The sequence below is a fragment of the Odocoileus virginianus genome, chromosome 25, assembly GCF_023699985.2.
Source record: "Odocoileus virginianus isolate 20LAN1187 ecotype Illinois chromosome 25, Ovbor_1.2, whole genome shotgun sequence".
NCBI classification, from domain to species: domain Eukaryota; kingdom Metazoa; phylum Chordata; class Mammalia; order Artiodactyla; family Cervidae; genus Odocoileus; species Odocoileus virginianus.
Window position 1 is genome coordinate 51,634,893 of NC_069698.1, and position 26,624 is coordinate 51,661,516.

General features: G+C 46.3%; 1 protein-coding gene across 4 annotated transcripts; it reads right to left on the reverse strand.

The window, feature by feature from the left end:
• Positions 1-1,164: 1,164 nt before the first annotated feature.
• On the reverse strand, positions 1,165-7,829 carry KCNE1 (potassium voltage-gated channel subfamily E regulatory subunit 1). 4 transcript variants are annotated; one of them, XM_020909849.2, is made up of 3 exons: positions 7,715-7,829; positions 6,641-6,735; positions 1,165-1,869 (listed from the first exon to the last, which is right to left on the reverse strand). In XM_020909849.2, the coding sequence occupies exon 3, from the start codon at positions 1,820-1,822 to the stop codon at positions 1,433-1,435; it is 390 nt and encodes a 129-aa protein (XP_020765508.2). In that variant the 5' UTR covers positions 1,823-1,869; positions 6,641-6,735; positions 7,715-7,829; the 3' UTR covers positions 1,165-1,432. The 4 variants fall into 4 exon arrangements, with proteins under 4 accessions (XP_020765508.2, XP_020765507.2, XP_020765506.2 ...); XM_020909848.2 differs by having other exon boundaries at positions 1,165-1,891; XM_020909847.2 differs by having other exon boundaries at positions 1,165-1,873; positions 7,715-7,826.
• Positions 7,830-26,624: the final 18,795 nt, after the last annotated feature.

Sequence of the window (26,624 nt, forward strand, 5' to 3'; positions counted from 1 at the left end):
CCCCTGGGTTGCTCCCGGCCCACACCCCCACCTTCCCCGGGGTCTTCTTTTTTATTTGGCGGCTCTGGGTCCTAGCTGTGGCATGTGGGATCTAGTTGCCTGACCAGGGCGCAAACCCCAGGCCCGTACCTTGGGAATGCAGAGTCTTAGCCACTGGATGATCAGGGAAATCCCTCCTGGGGATCTTGAGGTGGTGGGTGCCACCATCCCTCCTGCCATGATACCTGAGTACCTTCCCCCTTGGTACATATCCTGAAGTGGGATTATTTTTTTTTCCTGCATCTCAATCCTGCGGCACTGAGATTGAGCTACGTGAGCAGGAGATGTGTGTGTTTCTGTGTGCGTGTGTGTGCCTGTGGGTGTGAGCCTGTGTATGTGTGTGTTTTGGGAGGGGTGTGTGTGTAGGATGGTCTGGAGGGATGAGTGGGAGGCAGGAAAGCAGAGAGAGGATGGAGCCTCTGTAGCGAAGGTACAGGTGAAGAGGGCAAAGGATGTCCTGTAACGGGGGAAAGCATGCTGGTGACAAATATGGAAATGCTATGCCTGTGGTCTCAGTCCCACACGAAAGGTGTGTTCATTAGTATGCTGATTCTGTTACTTTGTACACACATGCTAAGCTGCTTCAGTCATGTCCTACTCTTTGCAACCCCATGGGCTATCACCCACCAGGCTCCTCTGTCCATGGAATTTTCCAGGCAAGAATACTGGAGTGGATTTACATGCCCTTCTCCAGGGGATCTTCCCAACCCAGCGATTGAACCTGCATCTCCTAAGGCTCCTGTACCGCAGGCAGATTCTTTACCACTGAGCCACTAGGGAATCTCATTCTGCTACTTTAAGAGAAACCAAAATGACAGTGGCCTAAGGAAGATCAGAGTTGGTTTCCCATTCTTGTGAACTTTGAGCTGGTGACTGACCAGACCCTGGCCCATGCCACTGCCCAGGGACCCAGACTCCTGTTGCTCTGCCATCTGTGAAAACACAGTCCTTTTCCAGACTCAAAGCTGGCTCACCACCTCATTCATGTCCCAGCCAGTGAGAAAGGAGAAAGGGGGCTGGGGGACATATCCTTTCCTTTTCAAGGTTCACTGGGAAACTGCACTCATCACTCCCCCTTCTGCTGGCCAGAATTTCATACACATCACCTTGCGAGCTGCAAGGGAGTCAGAGAAATATGGCTTTTATTCTCAGAGGCCATGATCGCAGGGATTTTGCTGCAATCAACAAGGTAGTCACGGATATTGGGGAACGGCTGACAATCTATTATAGAAGGAATGTGATTTTAGAAATGTAGTGATATTAAATCCCCCTTTCACCCCTTATGATAGACAAAACCCCCAATTATACTCATACAGTAAAGGAAATAAGGAAGATGTGATTAGAAAAATCAGCTCAGCAGGGAGGCTCTGTCCAGCTTTGACCGGTCCTGGGGTCAGGACGACCGCTTCATCTCAGGAAGGTATGCACTGGGTCGCTCGACAGCCAGCTGGTTCTCAATGACGTAACACGCCCTGCAACTCTCCAGAATGCGGGCCTGGAAGTACGCTTTGTCCTGCTCCTGCCAAGTGTCAGACTCAATGTACACGTTGTACGGGTCATGGGAGTGCTCCAGTTTCTTGGAGCGGATATAACTCAGCATGATGCCCAGGGTGAAGAAGCCGAAAAAGCCGAGGACCATGAGGATGTAGAGGGCCGCCAGCTTGCCATCCTCGTGGCCCGGGAACCTGCGGGCCGGCCCAGACGCGTTGCTGCCCTGCTGAACTGTCCCCTGCCACAACTTGGTCAGCACAGGTGTCATGGCCGTGGCGTTAGACAGGAGCATCCTGAGAGCCAAGGTTTCACTCCCGGAGGGTGAACTTCCCAGGAAAACTGTCTTAAAGAAAAGTGCAACCTGAAATCACAAAACATGGATTGGCCTCAAACCCACCCCACTGCCACCACCACCACACACACATGGCACAGAGTTTTTAAAATCCCAGGGTGCCCTAACCACACTCCTCTGTTATGGGGTGTGCCACCTGGGATCTGCACAGTGCCCTCTCTTGATGGATCAAATGATTAATTGATTCACGTTTATTTCTATTCATCATTTCCAGCCCCTGTCACCACAGGGGGTCAGCAGAAAGAGTTCCTTGAATGGACATATTGTGTGATAGGTATATCTGTTAGTTTACATGCTATGGACCAAACTGTGTCCCCCTCAATTCATATGTTCAAGTCCCAACCCCCACTGTGGCTGGAGGCAGTCTTTAGGAGCTAATTAAGGTTGTGCATGCATGTTCAGTCACTCAGTCATGTCTGGCTCTTTGCAACCCCATGGACTTTTGCTGGCCAGGCACCTCTGTCTGTGGAATTTTCCAGGCAAGAATACTGGAGCGGGTTGCCATTTCCCACTCCAGGGGATTGTCCCAACCCGGGGTCAAACTTGCATCTTCTGGGTTTCTTGCGTTGGCAGGTGGATCTTTACCACTGAGCCACCTAGGTACGGTCCTGAAGGTAAGGCCCTAGTCTGACAGGGCAGTGGCCTTATAAAGAAGAGGAGAGAGGCCCTTTGCCTGGGTTCCTGCCTGGCACTCTGACTTTTCAAACTTCCCAGGTGATCCTACTTGCTAGCCATGATTGAGAACCCTAACCCTTAGGAAACTGACCAATCAGTGTAGTGTGCTCCCTGAATACCTGGAAGAACTTTATAAAAAGAGAAATAGCAATTTCATAGCATAATTTTCTAATCTTGTTTGTTTTTCAGATTTTCTTTTTCAGTCTTGTGCATCCCTCATACAAACTGAACAGGAGTTTTGGAGAAAAATTCCTAAGTCATCACCGTGACCTCAGCTGCCCCCATCTGAACTCATGCTGGTATCTCTGCTGAGCCTATTGGAACTTGAGGGCAAACCAGAAAAGTCAAGTGAATTAACTGCCTTTCAAATAACAATGCTGTTATTTTTAACGAAAAGTCTTTTCTGACTTTACACTTCTATCATATTGCTTTTGCTAAATGCCTTCTGTCCCCCCAAGGCTTGCCTGCTGGGTCACATGTGTGTTTGCATAATGAGTCACAAGATGAGCTTGGCAACATCCTCTAATAATCGGCAAGATACAAATGACACAGAACCTAATCTGCATGACAGCTGGGGGCTTATGGCCCACTCCCTAAGCTCACATCCGCTATAATGCCAAAGCACTGCCTGGTGGCCACAGTTAAGACTGTTGGAGTCCAGCGGATTTGGAGACCAGCTGATTCAACCTTAACTTTATAGAAAACTGGGCTGAATAGAGGTGAGCTGACTTGCTTGAGGTCATGTCTCCTATCAAAAATGCATCTGTCAACTTTAATCTTTTAGCCATGGACTCACATTTTATTAGCACAGAAAAGGGAGTTCTCCGGATCTTGCAGAGAGAAGGTGGATCTGTACTCAGGCTCAAAGAAACTGAGAAGCCAGACACTTGTCTCAGATAAAACTGGGTCTACCCAAGTGGGGACTGGCTTCTGATCTAAATAGGCAACAGAAGAGCCCTCTCCCGGACCAGGGAGAACCACAGCTTTTTGTATCTCACTCAGGGAATGTCAGGCTGGAGGAGGCAGAAGCAGCAGGAACCAGGAAGGTCCAACTCCAAACACAACCAGCTTGATGCTCAACTTGTGCGGAACACTTTCAAACTGGCCTTATTGGGCCCAGAAAGAGGGGAGGGTTGGTTCTAGAAGTTTCTACTTCTGCCTGGGTTTGAGACGTTTCATAGGGTCTCACAGACACTGCCCCTAACCAAGGTTTGTTGTTGTTCAGTTGCTAAGTCATGTCTAACTCTTTGCAACCCCATGGACTGCAGCATGTCAGCCTTCCCTGTCCATCAGCAACTCCTGGAGCTAACTCAAACTCATGTCCATTGAGTCGGTGATGCCATCCAACCATCTCATCTTCTGTCATCCCCTTCTCCTCCTGCCTTCAATCTTTCCCAGCATCAGGGTCTTTTCCAATGAGTCGGCTCTTCAAGTCAGGTGGCCAAAGTACTGGAGCTTCAGTTTCAGGATCAGTCCTTCCAGTGAATATTCAGGGTTGATTTCCTTTAGGATGGACTGGTTGGATCTCCTTGCTGTCCAGTCAAGGTTAGTGCAATTTTTTTTTTTTCAAAGCTTAGTCCCAGGACTTCTGGTCCACCGAGACTCACTCAGGATTCGTGACTGTGGGCCACTGGGGTGAGCTGAACAGTTGCAAATGGAGACCAAGTGGGCCTCCAGCACCGCCCCCCTGCACCCCAGGGGAAGAGGGGGCAGCAAGTGATGTCACTGTATTCCCGGCACAGGCCTCACCTTCTGCGTTTTTCCCTGGAGTTCCGGCTCTGTCACGTATCAGCACTGATAACAGGCTTTTAGAGCAGCTTTCCCAGCACTGCACCTCTTACTCTTTCCTACACGTTTACTGAAAGGGCTTTTGTGGCTGACTCCGAGCTCTCTGCTGAAAGGGCCAGATTCTGGGGTAGAGTCCAGGAAGGAGGAAGGTCAGGGATACAAATTCCAGCCCTGGCTCAGTTCTAGCGAAACCAGGAGGCTCCCAGGGACCGTAGTGCACTTATCTAGGTGGGATGGGGGTGACATTCCCGTCATGCTTGGCAGCATTCCCTAACCCTTTCCTTGAAAGAGCGACCAGTTTTGAAACCAACATTCTTTGCTTCAGGAAGCAGAACTAGTTTCAGACAATTACAGATAAGCTTCATTTGGGTGAACAGGATCTTACTGAATCAAGAATTCAGTGAGGAAATTTCCAATTTTCCTCGGAAGTAACTGTCAACTGTTTTCATCTTTATCACAACACTATGTCCAAGGAGATCAAACCAGTCCATCCTAAAGGAAATCAACTCTGCATATTTATTGGAAGGACCGATGCTGAAGCTGAGGCTCCAATACTCTGGCTACCTGATGCGAAGAGCTGACTGATTGGAAAAGACCCTGATGCTGGAAAAGATTGAGGCCAGGAGGAGAAGAGGGTGGCAAAGGATGAGATGGTTGGATGGCATCACCAACTCAATGGACATGAATTTGAGCAAATTCCAGGAGACAGTGAAGGACAGAGAAGCCTGGCATGCTGGAGTCCATAGGGGTCACAAAGAGTCGGACACGACTGGGTGACTGAACACTGAATGTCCAAATTGCTCTTGGCAGCAAAGAAGCCAACAGGGGCTCAGACCCTTCCAGGCAATCAGCTGGCTTTGTTTTGGGCTTTTTACCTCCTTCCCTCCCAGCAGGGGAGTCACTAAAGTGGCCACAGTCTCAAAAAATCAGGATGAAACCTGTACAGAGGCATGGCCCCCGACTGCCCTCAAAGATCGGAAAAGGACTTGAGATCGAGAAAGGACTCCCTGCTGGCTCGAGTCTGGTTATAGGACCAAGAGCTTCTCAGACCTGTCTGTGGATTACAGAGAGGAACTCTGAGGTGTGAAGGGTGGAGATGGGAACCAGGGCGCTGGTGAGAGGGACCGGGTCAAACTCTGCCTGCATGTGAAAAGGACGAGCCTTTTGGCATGGAGAATGGAAGGGCATTCTCTGGGAGGACACCTGAAGTCACAGAGAGGGAAGAATCTCAGGCTCAGCAAATTAAATGAACTCGGGGAGCCCCAGTTTCCTCATCTGAAAACTGAGGTTAATGGGATTCCCCCTGACTGTACTACAGGGCATAGGGGAGGCCTGGAACGAGCCCATGCTTTCCTGTCTTTTGCTTTTGCTGGTCTCTCTGCAAAAAAGGCGAGACCCCGTGTTTGCTTGTCAAAATTCCGTGGGTCCACCATACGCGCACATCTATGCCAACCGGTGAAGCCCCTTTCAGAGGTCCCCTCCCCTCCTCTGGGCCCTTAGAGTGCCCTGTCTCTACTGCCCAGATTCTAAGTTGTGTTGCAATCCTTTGTAGACGTTTCTGTGCATTTCCAGGGGGCTCAGGAAGGTCAGAGACTGTCTTGTTCACCGTGACCTCATTCACGCCTCCAGAATGATTCAGTAACGGTTTGCTGAAGTAAATAGGAAAGTGCAATCAACTATGACCTGAATGTGAGGAGCAAATAACCAATAAGGTAGAATTCACACTGGAAAGAGGTTAGTGGGTAACCAAATGAAAACCTCTTTCAATGTAGTCTGTTTTTATGTAATAAAATTTAAATTATTTTTATGTATAGTTAATTAGCATTATTTTATATATTAAACTTTATGTTAACATAGTTGTATATTATATATAGCATGCAATATATATAATATTAATATAGTTATATATATGTACAACTCTGCTTTTCCTAGAAAGGTTTAAGGCCATCAGTAATTGTCAGTAATACAGGAAAATTTTCACTCCTGCCTTCCACGTCCTGTAACTCTTATCTCGCTCTGCCTTTTCCCATAGTACTTATCAACTGCACCCAGTACAGTTTTCTTATTTCTTGTGTTCATTGTTTATTGTTTGTCTTCCCTATCTTTGGAGGGCTTTGGAGGGCCAGGATCTTTGCCTATCTTGTTCCCATGTAGCCCAAAGACTAGAACAATGTCTGGCATATGGCAGGAACAGAGTAAATATTCACAGATGCAGGCATGCATGCATGAATACTTGAGTGAGTAAATGTCCCATTCAACTCCCATAAAGCCCAAAACACACAGAAACTGTCTCACCAGCTCTGCCTTCAGAGACTTGAGATGACAAGAGCGAGTCCCTCAGAGGTCTTCACGGTGTACTTTATTTTCAAAGTAATCCACTTTCTAAGAACCTGTCAAAAGCCAGAGATAACCTGAATATTCTGGAAACCAAGGTTGCCTTCCTCAGACCCAACCTCAGCTCATCTCTGATCGGCACCATGAAACAGACCAGAGCAAGCTGAGGGGTTCTGCACCCTGGTTAGAAGCCCAGAGGTCAGAGTCCACTGCACCTGCTGGCAATTAATTGATCACATGATTTAAAGCAGTGGTCGACCACAGCAAAGTTCCCCATCATTCTGACCATAAGTAAAAGCTGTGGTTATTGACAAGACCGTCCTTTATGGAGCTGGAAGCTCTTTCTTAACCTGAAAGGGGACTCAAAGGGTCAGTTCAGGTACAGCAGTCTAAAAAAATTGAAGGTGGAGCTTGGGAGTGATGGGGATGGGGTGGGTGGGTTAGCACGTGATAGCCTGGGCGCATAACAGGTGATTGGTACCAGGTCAACTTTACTCTAAAAGTTCCAGGTTTTCCCCACTTAAGATCAGATATCAGTAATGTTCTCCGTGTCCCTTGCCTTTTCCCTGGGGACATGCCAAGGCCCAAGAACTTTTCTGGTTCCCCAAAAGGAAAAAATCCCCTTTGAGACCGGTGTGTATGCGTCTTGCCTGATCTGGAGGTCTCTGAACCCAAGCGGGGGCTAAGATCGTGGGCTGTTTTAGTTTCCTTTGGATGCTTTTAAGTATTTCCCCAACTTTCTACAGGAACGACTGTCATTTAATAATAACGGGGAAGAGTTGTTACTTGGCCCTGAGATGATTTTTCTCTGCAAGCGTTCTAGAAGTGAAGAGGGCAGCGGGGAAGAAGGCGCTGAGTCCGGGTCATCTACTCTGCCTTCCAAGAAGGGGGTCGCGGCTCCCCTTGCCTGGGGGCACCCGCGGCAGCCCAGAGGGGCTGAAACCCTATGCCTGGACCCTCCCCTCAGGGTCGCCCGATTTAGAGCATCGCGCGCCGCCGGGCGAGGAGCCCCGGAGGCAGGAGGCCTTGACTTACCGGATCTGGGGCGCGGAGAGAGCCGGGTGCGCAGCGGGGTCCGCGCGGGCCGAGAGCAGGGAACCGACAGCCGCGCGGCCGGCTGCGCGCTCGGCCCGGGGAGCGCGCGGCGGAGCGGGCGGGGCCTTCGGAGCCACAGGGCGCCCCGCCCCATCCCCGCGCGTCCCGGTCCAGCCCTGGGTTCACCCCGATCCTCAGCACCCTGTGGTTAGCCCCAGCAAATGCTCTGGCACTCGGAGTAGGCGCAGAGCCCGCCGAGAGTTTGTATTAGAACTGCCAGCCAGCCGGTCAGCCAGACAGCTGTACCTTCTTGGGGGGAGGGTGTGTGGTGGGGTGGAGTTGGCAAACAAGAAGCAGCAGTGGTCAAGAGAAGTCAGTCCCGGAGACCCTCCACTCTCGGCCAGACACTCACTAAATTCCTTTGCAAACACTTCCAAACAATCACTTCAAGGACGCTTTTCAAAACCCCTGCTGACCCTTGTTAACTGTGCCATTAGTCAGTTCATCGCTCAGTCGTGTCTGACTCTTTGCAACCCCATGGACTGCAGCAGGCCAGGCCTCCCTGCCCATCATCAACTCCCGGAGCCTACTCAAACTCATGTCCATCCAGCAGGTGATGCCATCCAACCATCTCATCCTCTGTCGTCCCCTTGGCCTCCCGCCTTCAATCTTTCCCAGCATCAGGGTCTTTTCCAAGGGGTCAGTTCTTCGCATCAGGTGGCCAAAGTATTGAAGTTTCAGCTTCAGCATCAGTCCTTCCAGTGAATATTCAAGACTTATTTCCTTTAGGATGGACTGGTTGGATCTCCTTGCTGTCCAAGGGACTCTCAAGAGTCTTCTCCAACACCACAGTTCAAAAGCATCAGTTGAAACCCACTAGTGGCCATACATCTATTTGGCAAGCTTTCATTGAGCACCTAGTGACCAGGTGTCCTGTCCTGAGTTCGGGGTGCAGCTGTGGACAGACAGACAGGAGGGGGGTGGTTTAGGAGGGTGCACGGGTGTCGGTGCACAAGTGTCAGTGACTGGAGCCACCCATGCCTTGGCAGCCCGGATCCAAAGTTCCTGGGGTGGTGGGGAACAGACTTAGGGGCCATCATGGGAAAAAACAAAGCCATGGCCCCAGTAACCTCTAGGCAAATCTCCCAGCAGCTTCCCACTAGCCTGGAGATGGTGGGGGAGACCAGCTTGAGAGGGGCAGTTCCTAAATGACAGTCCCTTGAAAGAAAGCACTAGGGAAGAAGGTCCAGGCTTGCAGTCTGCAGGCAGGAAGCAGAGAAATTCGATTCTTGACCTACAGATAGAAGACATTTTCTCTTGTGCCTAAAGACTTCAAGGATGCCAGTCACTTCTTGCGCCTCCACCTGGGAGTTCTCTGGGGGAGGACCCCATGAAGGCTCTGGTAAGTGGTCCAATGGGTGTGGCGTCTTAGGACGCAGCCCAGTGGGTACAAGTGGAGCTGGCACTACCCTGCACCATGGTTGCTAGTCTAAGCCCATACAGCCACCTTGGAAAGTCAAGGGTCCATGGCCTTGATGTGCACTTATACTGTGTGAATCTATTCTATGGGGCGGATCTGAATTGTAGAATAGCTTTATGCTTAGAAAACTTCTTTGCGGTTTTACCTTAAATAACTAGAATCTAAGTGTCTCAAAATAGAAAAGCAGTTGCATTATGCTAGGTATTTTGGAATGTTATCCTACACACTGGAATATTGTATGCGGTCATTAGCATAATGCTTACAAATAGCTGGTAACAACGTGGGGGACAATGTTTACAAATAGTTTGTACTGTTATGTGAAAAATACAAACCCTAAATGGTACATTGAGCCCATGTTTGCATGAAATGTTCCTTTGGTAGCTCCAATTTCCTTAAAGAAATCTCTAGTCTTTTCCATTCTATTGTTTTCCTTTATTTCTTTGCATTGTTCATTTAAGAAGGTTTTCTTATTTCTCCTTGCTATTTCAGTTGGGTATATCTCTCCCTTTCTTCTTTGTCTTTCACTTCTCAGCTGTTTGTAAGGTCTCATCAAAAATCCATTTTGCCTTCTTGCATTTCTTTTTCTTTGAATGCTTTTGGTCACCACCTCCTGTACAATGTTACAAACCTCCATCCAGAGTTCTTCAGGCACTCTGTCTACTAGATATAGTCCCTTGAATCTATTCATCACCTCCATGGTATAACCATAAGGGATTTGATTTAGGTTATACCTGAATGGTCTAGTGGTTTTCCCTACTTTCTTTGCCTTATTTCAAAAGACTGTAAGAAAGCATGCCACAATCTTAAGATTATTTGCTACTGATGGCTTCCACTGGATTCATTTTCATATTTATGAAACATTCTATGTTTTCCTTTCTTTTTTTTTGCAGCAACTATATTCTTTAATATTTAGGAAAAATACATAAACTATATCTGAAAATTCCCTAGATCCTATTCCCTCAAGGTCATGCTGTATGTATGTAGTATTTTTTTTTTTTTTTTGCTCACTTTTTCACAAAGGACTCCACACCAAGAAGGAAAAAATGGATCACTGAGGCAAAACTCTGTCCTCTTGAACTTATGTGCTCCCCTTTTCAGTAATAACCTGTGGACCAGGTAAGCATGCATGGATGGAGCACCCCAGAACATCTGCAGAGGCCCCTCCCTGTCAGGGGTTGGGACAGTGTCTCAACCTTTGACAGCATTATCAGCAATAAAGTAATTCCTCACACATGGGATGGAATCAGAGAGAGAAATAAGAACATCCCCACTCATTAGGAGAGAAGGCAATGGCATCCCACTCCAGTACTCTTGCCTGGAAAATCCCGTGGATGGAGGAGCCTGGTAGGCTGCAGTTTATGGGGTCGCTAAGAGTTGGACACAACTAAGCAACTTCACTTTCAATTTTCACTTTCACGCATTGGAGAAGGAAATGGCAACCCACTCCAGTGTTCTTGCCTGGAGAATCCCTGGGACGGGGGAGCCTGGCACGCTGCCGTCTGTGGGGTTGCACAGAGTTGGACACGACTGACTTAGCAGCAGCAGCAGCCACTCATTAGGACCCTGTGCTTGCTTCCACTGCAGGGGGCCCAGGTTCAATCCCTGGTGGAGGACCGAAGATCCTGCATGCCAAGAAGCATGCGAAAAAAAAATATTGCCATTCACAAAATACCTTTTTGAAGACACTTCCAAACATACAAATACAGAGTCTGCACAGTAACTGGGTGATGGGTGAGTTCTCTGTGCTACACGGTAGGTCCCACTGTGTGTGGAAGCAAGCGCAGAGTTCTAATGAGTGGTGATGTCCTTATTTCTCACTCTGATTCTCTTCATCCCACCTGTGATGAGTTATTTTATTGCTGGTGATACTGTTGCTGTCATTTCCTGTTTGTAATAATAAAACATGATTACAGATGAGAAAGAGTGTCTTTTGTTGCCTTTGGCGAACTTGAAGTGGCTTCTTTTCTTTCCTTCGTCTTTTACTCTTTCATTTTTGCCTCCTCCCATTTAACAGGTGTGATTGGCCTTAAACGATCCTAACAACAGAGCCAGAGTCCTTGAGTCATTTCCTTATTTTTTTTCCTCTCTGAGTCTTCCACCTCCTCCCTTCTTAGACTTGAGCCTTGCTCCTTTCAGTGGCTTTATTTCTCTTCTTCCTGTATTCCACCTCTATGCAGAGGACATCCGAGGCCAGAGCTCCAGCCACTTTTCATTCTTTCTGAGCGAGATCGCAAATCTCAGCTCACAGCTTGGAGAGCCTGGTCACGTTCCCAACCCTTTCCACATGCTGCCACACTCACCAGAGAGGTCTGTCTTCATTGGAACTCACCCTGGATGCACACATGAAGCCTGGCATCATGCAGACATCTCTGTTCCCCTGGCTGCAGGCCCATGAGCGTCCAGATGCCCTTGCATTAACCTGGGGACATTCCCTCCCTCGAGGCCCCCTTCTTGCTTTTTGACCCTTTCCCCAGGGCTGCTACTACCCCCAGGTGCAGCTCTCACTTCTCAATAAGAATGCCTGGAAAGCTGGCAACTTTTCTTGAGCAGCTGCAGGGCATAACCTGGGTGCTGCGTTGTGCTGAAATTGTAATACTTCCTCCCTCCAAGAAGGACAAGATGGAGGAGGAGACATTGAAGTCCCTGTCCTGCCCCTGGCGACAGGTAGGGAGATGCAGAGTGGTGGAAGAGCGCCTGGTGATGCCATCTGGGACCTGACACCGCCCCTACCCAGTGCTGCTCCGGCCGTGTCAGCATCCGTCACCGATGAATGAACCTGTTCATGTCTTCTCTCCTGGCCACTAGGTGCTCACATCTTATCTGTTCCCCTTCCTTTAGCCAGCATCTCCCATCTGATTCACCTGGTCACAGGAGGCCAGCTTCAGTTTCCTCCTGGGGTTCCTCTTTGGGAGTCCTGCCCAGAAGAGGCGTTTTTCCCAATGGCAGCATTTTCCTAACACCCTCTCAGGGGCTGCTCCTGGTCCAAAAAGAAACCATCCCCAGCCTGCTTGGGTCCTACAGGCCATTGCAGCTCCCCGACCTCACTTCCCACCTCTGCTCCTCTGAGCTCCCGGAGCAGCAGACGCGGCCCCTCTGTGCACGGCCCATCTTTTTCCCTGCCCCACACCCTTCCTCGGGTTTGGCCCTCTGCTTCCAGCTTCCCAAAGCACAGGTCGATGATCATCCTGCAATTGGGGCTCAGGACTTGGTCAAATCCCAGATCTTCCACAAAGGTCTTAGAGGACGGAACCCATGGGCCAGTTCTACGCCTCCAGGCAGAGGGTCTGTTTGTTTGCTTTAATTCTGAATTGATTTTTCAGATTAAAAAGATCGAGAGCTCTTATACAAACTTATCAAGACGTTTGGCTTCTCTCATCAAACCCATTGGATCCAGAAACTTCATGCCCATATTTATCAGAACAGCAAGTGACAGGAGCTGATGGCACAACCCCTTTCCAGAAAAATGCAAACTCTATATTCTCTCCGGAGCTTTCCTGGTGGCTCAGATGGTAAAGAATCTGCCTGCAATGCCAGGAGACCCGGATTCGATCCCTGAGTCGGGAAGATCCCCTGGAAAAGGGAATGGGTACCCACTCCAGTACTGTTGCCTGGAGAATTCCATGGACAGAGGTGCCTGGAGGGCTACAGTCCATGGGGTGGCAAAGTCAGATGTGACTGGGTGACTAGCGCTTTCACTGACAAGGACACTTAGCAGGCCTGCCTGGTGCCAGGACATTATGGAATGTCCTGCCTGGTTCTGTGGGTATTGAGTTTGTCTCTTTTGTTCTGGGTCTCTTTCAGAACAAAGTTTCTGCAAGAGCCTTTCTCTGGCTGTTCCTTGGAAAGGACCCTGATGCTGGGAAAGATTGAGGGTGGGAGGAGAAGGGGACGACAGAGGATGAGATGGTTGGATGGCATCACCGACTGGATGAACGTGAGTTTGAGTAAACTCCGGGAGTTGTGATGGACAGGGAGGCCTGGCCTGCTGCAGTCCATGGGGTCACAAAGAGTTGGACACAACTGAGTGACTGAACTGAACTGAATTGATGTATATGTTCTCTTTAGCCTTTCAGAGCAATGGTTCTTGATTTTTCTGGATTCTTTTGGAAATCTGAGAAAAGGTATGGCTCTCCCCAATGCTCACCCCAAAGGCACCCATGGGCAACATTTTACCTACACCTCTGCAGACCTATGGACCCCTGAAATGCTGGGTGATTCATGGCTGTTACATTAGGATTTAGACCAAGGACTGCCTTTCCTGTAAAACAAATTCAATTCTATAGCATCAATTCTATGGGGCGCTACTGTGACTGGTTCCACTGAATGTTGCCTGATGGGTGGATGGCAAGATCCATCCACTAAAATACTCATTTAAGCTCAGCTTGGGGGCACCTGCACTAATTTTTGTCACCCTTGAATCATCCAAACAAGAGGACACATCTGACTACAGACCCACAAATCCAGGCATCACAGCTGCCCTTGCGTTTGACAAAAAAACAACCTTCACCTTGTTATGACAAGAGCACAAGTCCAATTAAGAAAGCTTTTCCAAAAGAAATAACAGTGTTGGTTTACCCCCCACCCCGCCTTTCTCTACCCCTTTATGCCCTGGAATAATGCTGGGCCGATAGGAACATGGATAAATTAATTACAGCCTGGAATGTTATTTATGGCTAAGAAAGAACGCTAAATCTACACATAAAGTGTTTGACATTTGAATACAAACATTTCCCTTGTGTTTATTTTTTTTTAGACTCCGTCTCTCCAGTTTACACTGACATATGTCTAATCCTTTTAAATGTTGTAGATTTAAAATCACAAAGGTAGCAATGTGCTGGCTGCTTTACTCAGCCAAAGAACAAGGAGATGCAAGAGTGAGATTAGCATCTCTTCAGTACTTTGCCTGTCAGAGATTATTTTGGTGTACCTCCAATTCCTGATAACACAGAAGCACTCTTGTGGCCAAAGTGCCTGAAATGGAAGGGCATTGGCAAGCCTGAATTTAAAACCAGCATAGACAGCCTTTCTGGGAATGTGTGTGAAGGTCACTATTTTAGAAGTGATCTGTCCTTTCTAACACAGCTATTGTCATGGTTTCTGTGTTATTTCAGCCGGGACCTCAGCCTGGAAGTCTAGATTCATGTGGGTTTCTGTGGGTCCTCCATGGGAATTGAAGGAGTAAGTGAAGAAATCAGGAGTGGTATCTGGCACGATGCAAAGGGGAATGAGAGGGAAAATATTAAAAGAAAGTCTTAAAAAAGGTAAATTCCAAAATACCTTTAAGTGCAAGCTTTGTAAACAGTGAAAAGATTTGGATAACAATCTTTCATTTATTAACTTTTAAACTTTCTTGTTTATTTTATTTAAAATATTTTTTATTTAAGTAAAGTCAATTTATATTATGCTAGTTTTGAGTATACAGCACAGTGATTCAGTTGTGTTTATATATTATTTTCATATTCTTTTCTATTTATCAGTTATTAAAAATATTGAGTATAGTGCCCTGTGGTGTACAGTAGGTCCTTGTTGGTTGATAACAATCTCAATCTTGAAACTGAATCATTTTTCTAAGTTATGTCCTAGTCTGAACTCAGACTCCTTTCCTTACAATTTTTATCAATAACCAAATCTTCTCCTTGGATGACTAGTCAGTTCATTTCAGTATTTACTGAGTTCTTCTATGGGTAGGTTGAAGGGCATTCAATCAATGGTATGTTCAGATTCACTCACCTTGCAAATTAGAGCGAAAATATCCTTTCTCTTGCTAACCTTTCCCACATCCCTCCCCCCAAACACACAGCAAGACTTTCCAGCAGAAACAGTCTTCTCTCCCTGCTGAGGATGGCTTTGACGGTTCCAACAGCAACAGGGCATCACCTCTGACCCTGGTCCTCTACCCTCATAGTGATCTCGGGACTGTTTCTTCCTCCTTTCATTTCTAAAGCCCCTGCCAAAGGCCAGCTTGTATCAGCTTTTACCAGGAATCTCACAAGAGTTTCTGGGCTGATCTCCTGATCAAGTCTGACCCTCTTCCTTTGTCCTCTCATGGTCCACTTTGCCACTCATCAATTTCTGCCTCACTCATCAGTAATCAATGACCTTGCCAGTTGTCTTCCAGCAATAAGCTCCAGAAGGGTGGGCTCTCCCAAAGGACTTGCCTTTCTGTCCTCTATTGCAGCCAGCAAGGAGCTTGGCATGTGGAAGGGGGAAGCCTAGATATTTCTTGAATGGATAACTGGTTGCTCATCTATTCGTCGACTTGATATTCATCTATTCACGGAGTCAATGGACATGAATTTGAGGAAATTCTGGGAGATGGTGAAGGACAGGGAAGCCTGGCGTGCTGCAGTCCATGGGACCACAAGGAGTTGGACACTGCTTAGTGACTGAACAGCCTCTATTCATGATTTGGGGGATGTCCCTTTCTGGGCCAGTCACAGACCAGACCATATTACCTGGTAGTATTTGAGCATGACAGAGCTTCAGTGCACATTTACTGAATTGAATGGAATAGAAGAGGATTTTGGAGCATGGAAACTTGGACAAGAATGATAAATGGGTGGGATAAGTCGAAATGACAGTATCTAAATTAAAATCCAGTACTGTGACTGCAGTCTGGACGTTTTCCCCTCTGATACTATTCTTGAAATCACAAAATGCTCAAGGTATCAAAGCTTTGAGAAATCGGTCAGGGGAGTTGTCTTTAATGAATGCCATGATTGTTCAGCGTTCTATTCTCTTGGTAGCAAGAGTGATGGAAAGTATTGATAAAATGGGATGCACAGGCTTGCAGGTGGCCATCCATTCATTCACTCAACCTCAAGTGAAGCACTTGAACTCTGTTTCTTGCTTTGCTCATTTGTCATTCACGGTGATAAGAATACCTGCTCTATTTGACTCATTGCATTGGTCTCATGAAATCAAATAGCTTCTTTAAATTCCTATGCCACAAGACAGTACATTGGAAGTAAGAAAGATAGGGAAGAGTGTTTTGAACAAGACAGCTCAATGCACTCTTGCTTTGATCCATCCTTTTCTCTGAACACAGAGCCATGACAGATAAAGTATAAAAATAGAAAGCTAAAAAGAGAAGTCTGGCTCAACAGAGGCAGAAGAAAACTGCCAGAAGCCTCTGACTCACTGGGCTCTTTGTCTAAAATCAGCGAGAGTTTGTCTCCTGTGGGTCAAACCCAAGAAAAAAACACCCAACATGGCAGACAAGAACCAGGTACATGGCTTAAGTCAGGAACTGCGGGGAGCCCTGAAAAAAAAGAAATCATGGTTTACACTGTCTGGAGTCCAAGACTTTAGAAGAATGAGGGCCTGGGGCTAAGAGACTGAAGATTCGACCCCTAGCTAAAAACTAAGCATAGTCATATACTGGTCTCATGATGGTACAAATGTCCACAATCTCTTGTGGACAGAAACCCCAAACTGCCTTGATAAAGTCCAGGATGAAGTCCTAGATCCAGGGAAAAACTATCACAGAATGATCATCAAGGAGAGCCTCATTGGATGGGGTGGAGGCAGGTGAGCAGAAAAAAGAATAAAAACAAACCTAAAAATTAAAACTCTAAAGCATGTAAAGAAACCTCAAATGAAAAACAGTCAAAAATCCTCAACTTATTTTATGAACCGCGAACATTCTAATGCCAAACCACATGGAAAAAGGGACAAAGAGAAAAAAGAAAATCACAACCAATATTACTTCTGAAAATAGATGTAGAAATGCTAGATGAAATAGTAGCAAATGGAATCCAGCAATTCTAAAATAAGCACTGTATCATAATAAAGGTAGGTTTATTCCAGGAATGCCAGGTTGGTTTAACACAGTATAATATAAGAAAATCAGCGGGTATAATTAACATATTAGTATATATTAACATTATGATGTGGTGGTTAATTTTTTGTCTCTTAAATGCATATTGCTAAGTAAAGGAAGTCTGTATAAAAAGAGTGCATAGAGTATGCTTCCAGTTATATGACATTCTGGAAAATGTAAAACTGTAGACACAGTAAAGTGATCAGTGGGTGCCAGCGTTCAGGAGGAAGAAGGGAAGGGTGAATATCATGGGTGGGGGGTGGTTTAGGGCAATAAAATTGTTGTAATGTAAGTTTTTAGGGCAATAAAATGACTGTAATGGTGGATACACGATAGGATGCATTTGTCAAAAGTTATAGAAGAAAGAGTGAAATTTGATGGCTGCAAGTTTTTAAAAAATCATTTTAGAAGTTGGGGGGAATCTAAAAGGAATGCAGACTGTGACAAGAGAAATTAACTGTATTCCAAACATACAAAACAACCTCACTGAAGGGGATGGATGGATAGGTGGGGCAGGGGGAGATGTAATCCTGTCTTTGGAAGTGGGTGAGATCTCTAAGACTACAGGCAAAAGGAACTCTGTACCCTAGTTGATAAAGTTATTTCCTCTGGGGTATAGGCTAACAATCCTGATATTGCTATATATATATACACTGGATTGGAACAATCATGGCAATGGATGGCACATGTATCACTACTGGAGTGGGAGTTTATAACAGGGTGGGATCTGTGTAGTGATGGATTTGAGATATTAATATGAACCCATGTTTGGCTTAGAATAGATACAGATGGTTTACACATACAAGTGTTTATAGCTAAGTATATATACACCACTTAGTACAAACACATGTATTTTTTGCTCTGTCATCTGAGAAGTCTTATACAAAATGACACCCCAGTATCAACAAGCTTGGTTTAGTACCCAGATTTTTGTCTGTAACACCATTTTCTATTAAGACAAATGAATCAAGGCTCCTTGGGAAAATGGATGATTCTAAGACTGGGGCAGGAAATACACAAGATGAGTCTGGATAACTGGTAGTCCCTGAAAGTAAGGAAGAGCTCAGAACAAAACATTGATGGGTATGTCAAAGGACAAAGGACCACGGGAAACAATCGAAAGAGTTCCCAGGGGTCAAAGCTGGAACTTCTGGGCAGCAAAATAAAACAGTACTGGATTGTAACCGAGAATATAAAGTAAATGTCTGCAAGTCCGTACTGATGTGGATAAGTGATTGAATAAATTAATAGCTGAGGAAGGAGACAACTCTTCCATACAGAAGAATTCCAAGGAATATATGTAGATATTCTGTCTCCAAGGAGAGGGAATGAAGTCCTCGCTCTGTAGGTGAGGGCTGCCCAGGATGACCTTCTTCCAAGCCGTACAACACACAGGGAGAGAAAAGCAGTCACTTTTCAGGTAGAAGCCGGACGAACACCACTCCAGGCAGGTGACTAGAGCCGCCAGCGACAGTCATCAGTTGTGCTGGCCGTGCGTGTGCCTGGAACGGCGTCATGAAAACAGCGCTTCACCTCCTAATCTGCCTCCCACACTTAGACCCGCATTGCATCAGGAGAAAAACACAAGACAAATCCCAGTAGCGAGGCACTCCACAAAACACCTGAGCAGTCCTCATAGAAACGCTTGAGGGCATCAAAACAGGAAATGTCCGAGAAGCTGCCACAGCCACCAGGAGCCTAGAGAGACCTGACTACTGAATGTCATGCAGGACCCTGGAACAGAAGAAAAAAAAAAAAGGACATTAAGTAAAGACTAAAAATATCTAAATAAATCACAAAGTTTGTTAATAAGGTATCAATATGGGCTCATTAAATGTACATACTAACCTCAGAGGTTAGTAACAGGGGAAACTGAACAAGGTATATGGGAACTCTCTATACTATCTCTTCAATTTTTCTGACAGTCTAACATGGTTCTAAAAATAAACTCTACTAAAGGGAAAATTTTAAATGAACAAAGTACTGCTATGCAAAAAACACAGATGAATTTTTCAAATACAAAATTGAGCCAAAGAAGTCAGACACAAGGCTATAGACTATATGGAAGGACTTTGATTCCTTCCATATAGAGTTCTTTTCAAAAAATATTTTATTTGGCTGCACTGGGCCTTAGTTGCATCACTTGGGATCTTTAGTTGCAGCATACGGGATCTTGTTCCATGACCAGGGATCAAACCCAGGTCCTCTGTACTGGGAGTGGGGAATCATAGCCACTGGACCACCAGGGAAGTCCCCAGACTGAGTTTTTTTAACTGGCAACTATGGCATGAGAAGTTAAAAAAATGTTCCTGTTGGGGAAGTTCAGCAGATGATGGCTATGTGATGTCATGTGTGGGCTTGTGGGGTGCAGTTAACATTATATTTCTTCATCCAGTTTGTGGTCACAGGGATATGTTCCTGTTACGTAAATTGATTGAGCTGGTGCTCATTTGTCTACTTTACTGTACAATTCAATAAACCTCAATGATGGAAACAAAACAGGGATGCCTAAAGAATGACTCAGGAGATGTTTCCACATGGGTAAACATAAGAAACAATTTGAATTTGAAAAGTAATCTGCCAAATAACACCTGAAATATGCCAATTTTTAAAAATATACCAACAATAAAACAAGTTATTTCTTACTTACAGACATAAAATGTAATCTGAGTATAAAAACACACATGAAATTATAAGTAGCACACTCATGATAGCAGTTTCCTCTACAGAGAGAGGCAAAGAAATAGAATCAGGTTGGGGGTGTAGAGGGTTTCTATAATATTTTATAAATAAGAAACATCTGGAATACATGTTGCAAGATATAAGTTGTCATATAGTTGGGTTCAGCTACGTGGTTAATCATAACTTTATCCTCTATTCTTTTTCCTAGTAACACGCACAGATATGTACATATGTATACAGAGAGATAGAAAGTTCTATAAGAACATGCAACCCATACCATATAGAACAGTAACAACCTAGGAGAATTAATGTGTTTTATGATCAATCCTTGGCCTCGGTGTTTCTGAAGAGAAATGGATGCATAGATCCTTTGCAATATGGAAATTTTTGGCTTCTTTTTTATCGAGAGTTCCAACTCAAAGATTAGTTACCTTGACATTTCACCAGCCCCTTGTTAATATCACATCTTTCATGAAATGTAATCACAAATTTTCCTGGAAGATAAATTACATCTGCTGACAAGGCTCTTTAGAACCCCTGGGGACAGTCAGATATCGGAGGTCAGTGAGAGACCAACCCGGTTACTTGTCCCTTCACTCAGCACCATGGACCACGTGAGATACAGTGAGATCTGAACCAGGCTGGTAGCAGAGGAGAAAGAAGGGTGGGGACACCACACAAACAGAAACATTCCAAGGCTGAGCTGCCAAAAGCCACTGAATGGGTTCTAAATAACATGGCAGAGCCCAAGAGTCCAAGAAGTGAGAAAAGGAATTTAAGAAGATAGTTGGGGTCGCAGCAAAGGCTGAATGGCTGTGTGTCATTAACTGAGATGAGGAAGATGGGAAAGAATTAAAGAAGTGTGTCTTTTGAACATGAGAGTTAGGGATGCCTTTCAAAGTCCAAGTCTAGAAGCAGGCACTTGTGTATTGAGTGTGGAGCTCAGAGATATACACACTGGGATGGTGTTAGTATTCCAACAGTGCTTCAGCCAGGGACTTGCTGAGACGCCCTCCCCCACCCCCACTAGAGAAAGGGTAGCTAGAGAAGAGCTGTCTGCAGTTCAAGTATGAAGACACTCTAGGAATTCGAGTTTCACACTGTGTTAGGTGCTCAGTCGTATCTGACTCGTTGGGACTCCCATGGACTGTAGCCCACCAGGTTCCTCTGTCCATGGAATTCTTCAGACAAGAATCCTGGAGTGGGTTGTCATTTCCTATTCCAGAGTATCTTCCCAACCTAGGGGTTGAACCTGGGTATCCTGCATTGCAGGCAGATTCTTAACCATCTGAGCTACTCAAGAGGAGTGTGGAAATAATGAGGACCAATCAGATGAGAAAAGCAAAGGCTATTTACTCAGAGCTTTCTCCAGCAAGAGAGTCAGCCACCACCACTTGCATTTTGGCAGAGATTCAAAGGCAGGACAAACACTGCGAAAACCTCAGAGTGGTTAAAAAAAGAAGGCTTCCGTGTGCTCTAATTTGAGGCTATGGGCTTAGGAAAGCTGTGGGGCAGTGTGTGCGGGGTAATTATTATTTTTAAAATATTTTATTCCTTTATTTGATTGTGCTGGGTCTTAGTTGGGGTACACAGGATCTTTTAGTTACAGGATGTGGGATCTAGTTCCCTGAGCAGGGGTTGAACCTGCGACTCCTGCCTTGGGAGCACAGTCTCAGCCACTGGGCCATGGGGGAAGTACCTGGTTATCGTCATTTAGTCACTAACTTGTTTCCGACGCTTTTGCAGCCCCAGGGACTGTAGCCTGCCAGGCTCTGTCCATGGGATTGTCCAGGCAAGAATCCGGGAGCAGATTGTCATTTCCTTCTCCAGGGGATCTTCCCAGCCCAGGGATCAATCAAACCCAAGTCTCCTGCATTGGCCTGTGGATTGTTTGCCTCTAGGGAAGCCAGAAGTACCTGGGGGTGGGGGTGGTAATTAGAGCAGGGCCTCTTATGAGAATGCTTAGGGTGTATACTTGGCTTTCTCTGGTTGGCCTTAAGTTGGAAGTGGGGACAAAAATTGGAAAACTGTCAATTATTAAGTCCTGGCTATGTGGGATCCGTTGTTGCTGAAGTTATCAGTGAGCTCACTGTGTCATTAGTGGAGATGGCGGTCTGACTGCCTACACGGCTGACAGTGGGCTGGCTTCCTGGGCTGGTTACTGTAGACAAGGAGTTGGCTTTCTGGGCAGGTTGCTCAGGCTGTGAATCGGGGTTCTCTTTTTATATGTGATCTGACTATTGTTTATTGTATTTTCAGCCTCTCTGGAGAGGAAAGCAAGAGAGGAGACTGAGAGGGAACTGCAAGAGGTAGGAGGAAGAGCAAGAAAGAGTACCATCCTGGGAGTCAGGAAAATAAAACATCTCAAGAGGGAGTGGGTGGTTAACTGGCAAGCGTTGCTGAAATGCCCAATAAGACAAAGATGCAAAAGTAAATCAAGGTTTTCCAGGTAAAAAAGAAATGCAACCATCATTCTTGATGAATTCTCACACATGAGAAACATTTTTTTGTGGCAGTGGTTGGAAACAGGAGCTAAGAGGATGAATTAGGAAGAGAAGATACTGTCCATCCCTGCAGGGGGGCATCTTAGGTTCTGGTGAATGTAAGGGTGCAAGCAGGCCTGAGCAGCAAACACTGCCCCCTACTGGCCAGAAAAAAACTGTGTTGCTGGAGAAGACTCTTGAGAATCCCTTGGACTGCAAGGAAACCCAACCAGTCCATCCTAAAGGAGATGTGTCCTGAATATTCACTGGAAGGATTGATGCTGAAGCTGAAACTCCAATACTTTGGTCACCTGATTCGAAGAACTGACTCATTGGAAAAGACCCTGATGGTGGGAAAGACTGAAGGCGAGAGAAGGGGACGACAGAGGATGAGATGGTTGGATGGCATCACTGACTCAGTGGACATGAGTTTTAGTGAACTCTGGGAGTTGGTGACAGACAGGGAGGCCTGGCATGCTGCAGTCCATGGGGTGGCAAAGAGTCGGACATGACTGAGCGACTGAACTGGCCAGAAATAGTGATTGATTAGATCACACCTGAGATTTCCATGAACCTCAACAGGCGCCCAAGACTTAAGCCCCACCCTAAATGACAACCCACTCCAGGATTAATGCCTGGAGAATTCCATGGATGGAAGAGCCTGGCGGATTACAGTCCATGGGGTTGCAAAGAGTTGGCACCTACTGAGTGACAAAGCCTCTATTATTCCATTTTAGAAAATTTCACTGCTAAGTAGGTCAGAAAACTGGTCCTTTTCCTTTGCAGACTGTTGGAAACAAGGTGAAGAAAACTGAAGACAGCAATCCTGGGTTTGATCCCAAGCATCCCATCCCAAGAACTTCAAATCTGCCACAATAACTTTAACCGCAAGCAGAAATTGTTTAATGATGCTCTTTACTATCATAAATCTCGCTTTCCTTTAGCTATGCAATGTAACCATGTTACAAAAATGGGTACAGATAAAGTTATCCAGAATCTCTCACTCCTACCGTTGCGCTGTTAGGATCACCTTGCACTCGAATTTGATGGATGACGTAAGCAGATATTTCTGCCCTTTCATGAAGGGACATTTGCCTCATCTCTTGATGTGCATGCTAACTCCTATTCTTCTATAAACTGACTTAGAGGCTGCATAAATCTGAGAGTAGAAAGACAGGGAAAGGACGACCTTGAGCAAGGTCAAAGCCCTCTTTAGTCCTTCTCTGACTTCCTCCTGACCCTGCTGCTCCAACCCCAGCCCAGGCTCTCCCCAGGATCACCCAACAGTCTCCTACCTGGTCCCCAACCTGTTCCTCTCCTGGGTACCCTCCCCAAGATGCCCACAGAGATAGATACTGCTGAACGTCTTTTCAAGTCTCCAATCTATCCTTCTCCCTTCTCAAAGGCTCCAGTCTGCACTCCTTACTAATACACAAAGATCCTTCCACATCCTTCCTCTGTCAGTGGTTTTCAACTGACACTTTGGCTACACTTTAGAATCCTGGAGAGCTTTAAAAACTGCCCAGTGATTGTGGGTTAGTCAACCTGGGGAGGGTCCCAGGCATCTGGATTTTAGTCCATTTCCCCAGGACCTGGTGATACTATCTGTAACTATTTGCAGATGCCAGTGGCTCAAAAATAAGAAAGACTTTTGTGTTTCCAAGGTCACTCCATGTGGCTCAAAAATAAGAAAGACTTTTGTGTTTCCAAGGTCACTCCATGCGGCAAACAATATGTTTCAGAAGGAGAGAAGAGGGTGGAGATGAGGAAAGGACAATGTGGGAACATGGATTGGGGAGGGGGCTTGTGAAACAAGTGGTCCCCAGACTGGCCAGTGGCCTGAGAATGAAGGCAGCCAGCGAACATGAAAAGGAGGGCCAGTGCATTGGTGCCCCCATGGTCTAAGGGGCACTTCTGGCTGGGGGACCTTCCTCCCAGGCAGTTCTGCCCCCTCAGTGGATCCTCTCTGCTCCTGACATCCCTGGGCAGCATAATTGTAAATACAAATGAAAGGAAAAGATTTTCCCTGATGCAAAAAGGGAAAGAGAACTCCCTCCCTCCCTCCCTTTCTTAGAGTATTTCCTTTAGAATCCTTTCTCTGGGGACTTCCCAAGTGGTCCAGTGGCTGACTCTGGACTCCCAATGCAGGAGGCCCGGGTTTGATCCCTGGTCAGGGAACTAGATTGTGCATGCTGCAGCTAAGACCCAGTGCAGGCAAATAAAATACATAGATAAAAAAAAAAAATAATCCTTTATCCGTCTCTTTGAGGCGTGTGTAAACTTAAAAAAAAAAAATTAACCAAGCTCTTTACCAATTTGGTGTCCCAGAAGCATCTTTCTTGGGGAACTGGAAATGTAAACAGTGAAATATATGGTACCCTGACTCTGGGTCTCTTTTGGAAGTGAGCCTGGGTGCCTGACTCCCAAGTTGTAACTTCCTGCTTTCACTAAGATATGAGAATTGTAAGTTTCCTTAAAATGAGGTGTTACCTGCCAAATTGTGCTTTGGAACGGGTGAGGAAGGTGAGACGTTATGGGACATTGCTTCAGGGTTAGCCGACCACAGTCTAAAGCTGCAGGACTCGCCTTAGTTGGTCACTGCTGAGTTTTGGAGATATGGACTAGACAAGGAGGAATATGCGTGTGTGGATGCCAGGTAAGGAGCTGCACTACCATGGAAAGCAGATGGCCCAGGAAGCACACAGGAGCTGACTGATGGAGGCCACCCTAAATATGGAAGGGGGATCGGGAACTCATAAACATATCACTGTGGAGAGTAGGCCTAGGCACATCAAGGTTATCTGATATAGTAAGCTGCTGCCCAAATAAAAGGTGATGGAAAAAGTGTCCCCACATCCTGAAACACAGAAGTTGCCTACTCCAAACAGAAGATGTGAGCGACTACCATCAGGGTGGACCTTGATGACTGCTGCTCATGGCTCTCCTGTACGGAAGTGGGGACAGGCATTCACTGGTCTGGAAGGACGTGCCCAACCCCAGGACTCCACTCTTGTTATTGCTCTAGAGGTAGATACTCGACCGTCTGAGAGAGACGATGAGGTCATGAGATCTTGCAGGTTTCAGGCCCCAGAGGGCTGGGTGGAGGTGAATGAGAAGGGTCTTTGGGTCCAAGAGGTGTGGTCGGTGAGAACATGGGAGTATTAAAGAGTCATTAGAACCTGGGAGTGTAAAGGTGGGTACACAGAAAAAAGCTGTGGGTTCGTAGGCCCCATGCCAGCGGCCCAGGAACAAGCCCAGACAGGAGGACCCACCCCTGAATGATGAGCTCATTCCCGGCAGCTGGAGTGTCTGTGACTTCTGCAAGCTAATGATGGCCAGCATCTGTTACTCTTCAGCTGCACTCTGAACTCCAGAAACAGTGAGCTCAATAGTAATCCTCAACCTCTGTAAGCCTTGGGGGGCACTGGATCCCAAGGTGGGCTTTGGCTTGGGGTTATCACAAACCATGGATGCAGACCTGGAAGTCCCATACCTCAGTAAGGGTGTGAATGTTGATGTCCTGGGAACTGGGGACAGACAGGATTAAACACTCCACTGCTATGAGTTTGCTGTTGTGCCAACTCTCTAGAACACCTTTCCTTTTTTTTGATCCATGTGGCAGAGTCCTTTCTGTGTGCCAAGTGTCACCATTAGCATCAAGCTGCTGCAAGAATCTTTCCTGGGTCCTCTCAGGTCGAATGGCCCAGTCCTTCCTCTTGTATTTGGTCCTTGTTGATGAACCCAAGTTTATGTGTCTGATGGATAGGGAGGTCAAACAAACCAAAATGTCGGAGTTTGAGGCAGAGAAAGGCTTATTGCTAGGTCGAGCAAGGAGAAGAGATAGATCATACTTGAAAAGCCCAAAGTCCCCAACAATTTTGGAGGAAAAGATTTGTTTTTTTTCTTTTTCTTGGCCATGTCACGCAGTATGTGGATCCTTGTCCTCTGATCAGGAATGGAATTCATGCCCCCTACATTGGAAGCGTGGAGTCTTGACCACTGGACCGCTGGGGAAGTCCTGGGGGAAGAGTTTTAATGGGTAAATTTTGGGTGGGGGCGGTAAGCTGCAGAGTATGTGACCTTCCTCTGATTGGTGGGTGGTGAAGTAATAGGGTGATGTTCAGCCTCTGGTCCCAACCAGTTTGGAATGCTCCTCCTAGGTGGGGGCCTTGGTTCCTGTAGAAGAACTCAGAGATATATCGTTAAGTATATCTTTCAGGAGGAACTAGGACTGATGCTGAAAACTCAGCTTCTCTGTACACCAGTGCCAAAGTGAATCTTGGAGACAGATTTTGGGTGAAGTGGAAAAGGACAACCTTGTTACTTTGCTAAGCAAAGGGGGTCACAGTGAGCTATTGACCTTAAAACCATGTGTCTCAACTTGGGGAAGAGAATGAGAAGTTTTATAGTAACTGTTGAAAGAGTGTGTGATCAGCTCATGGA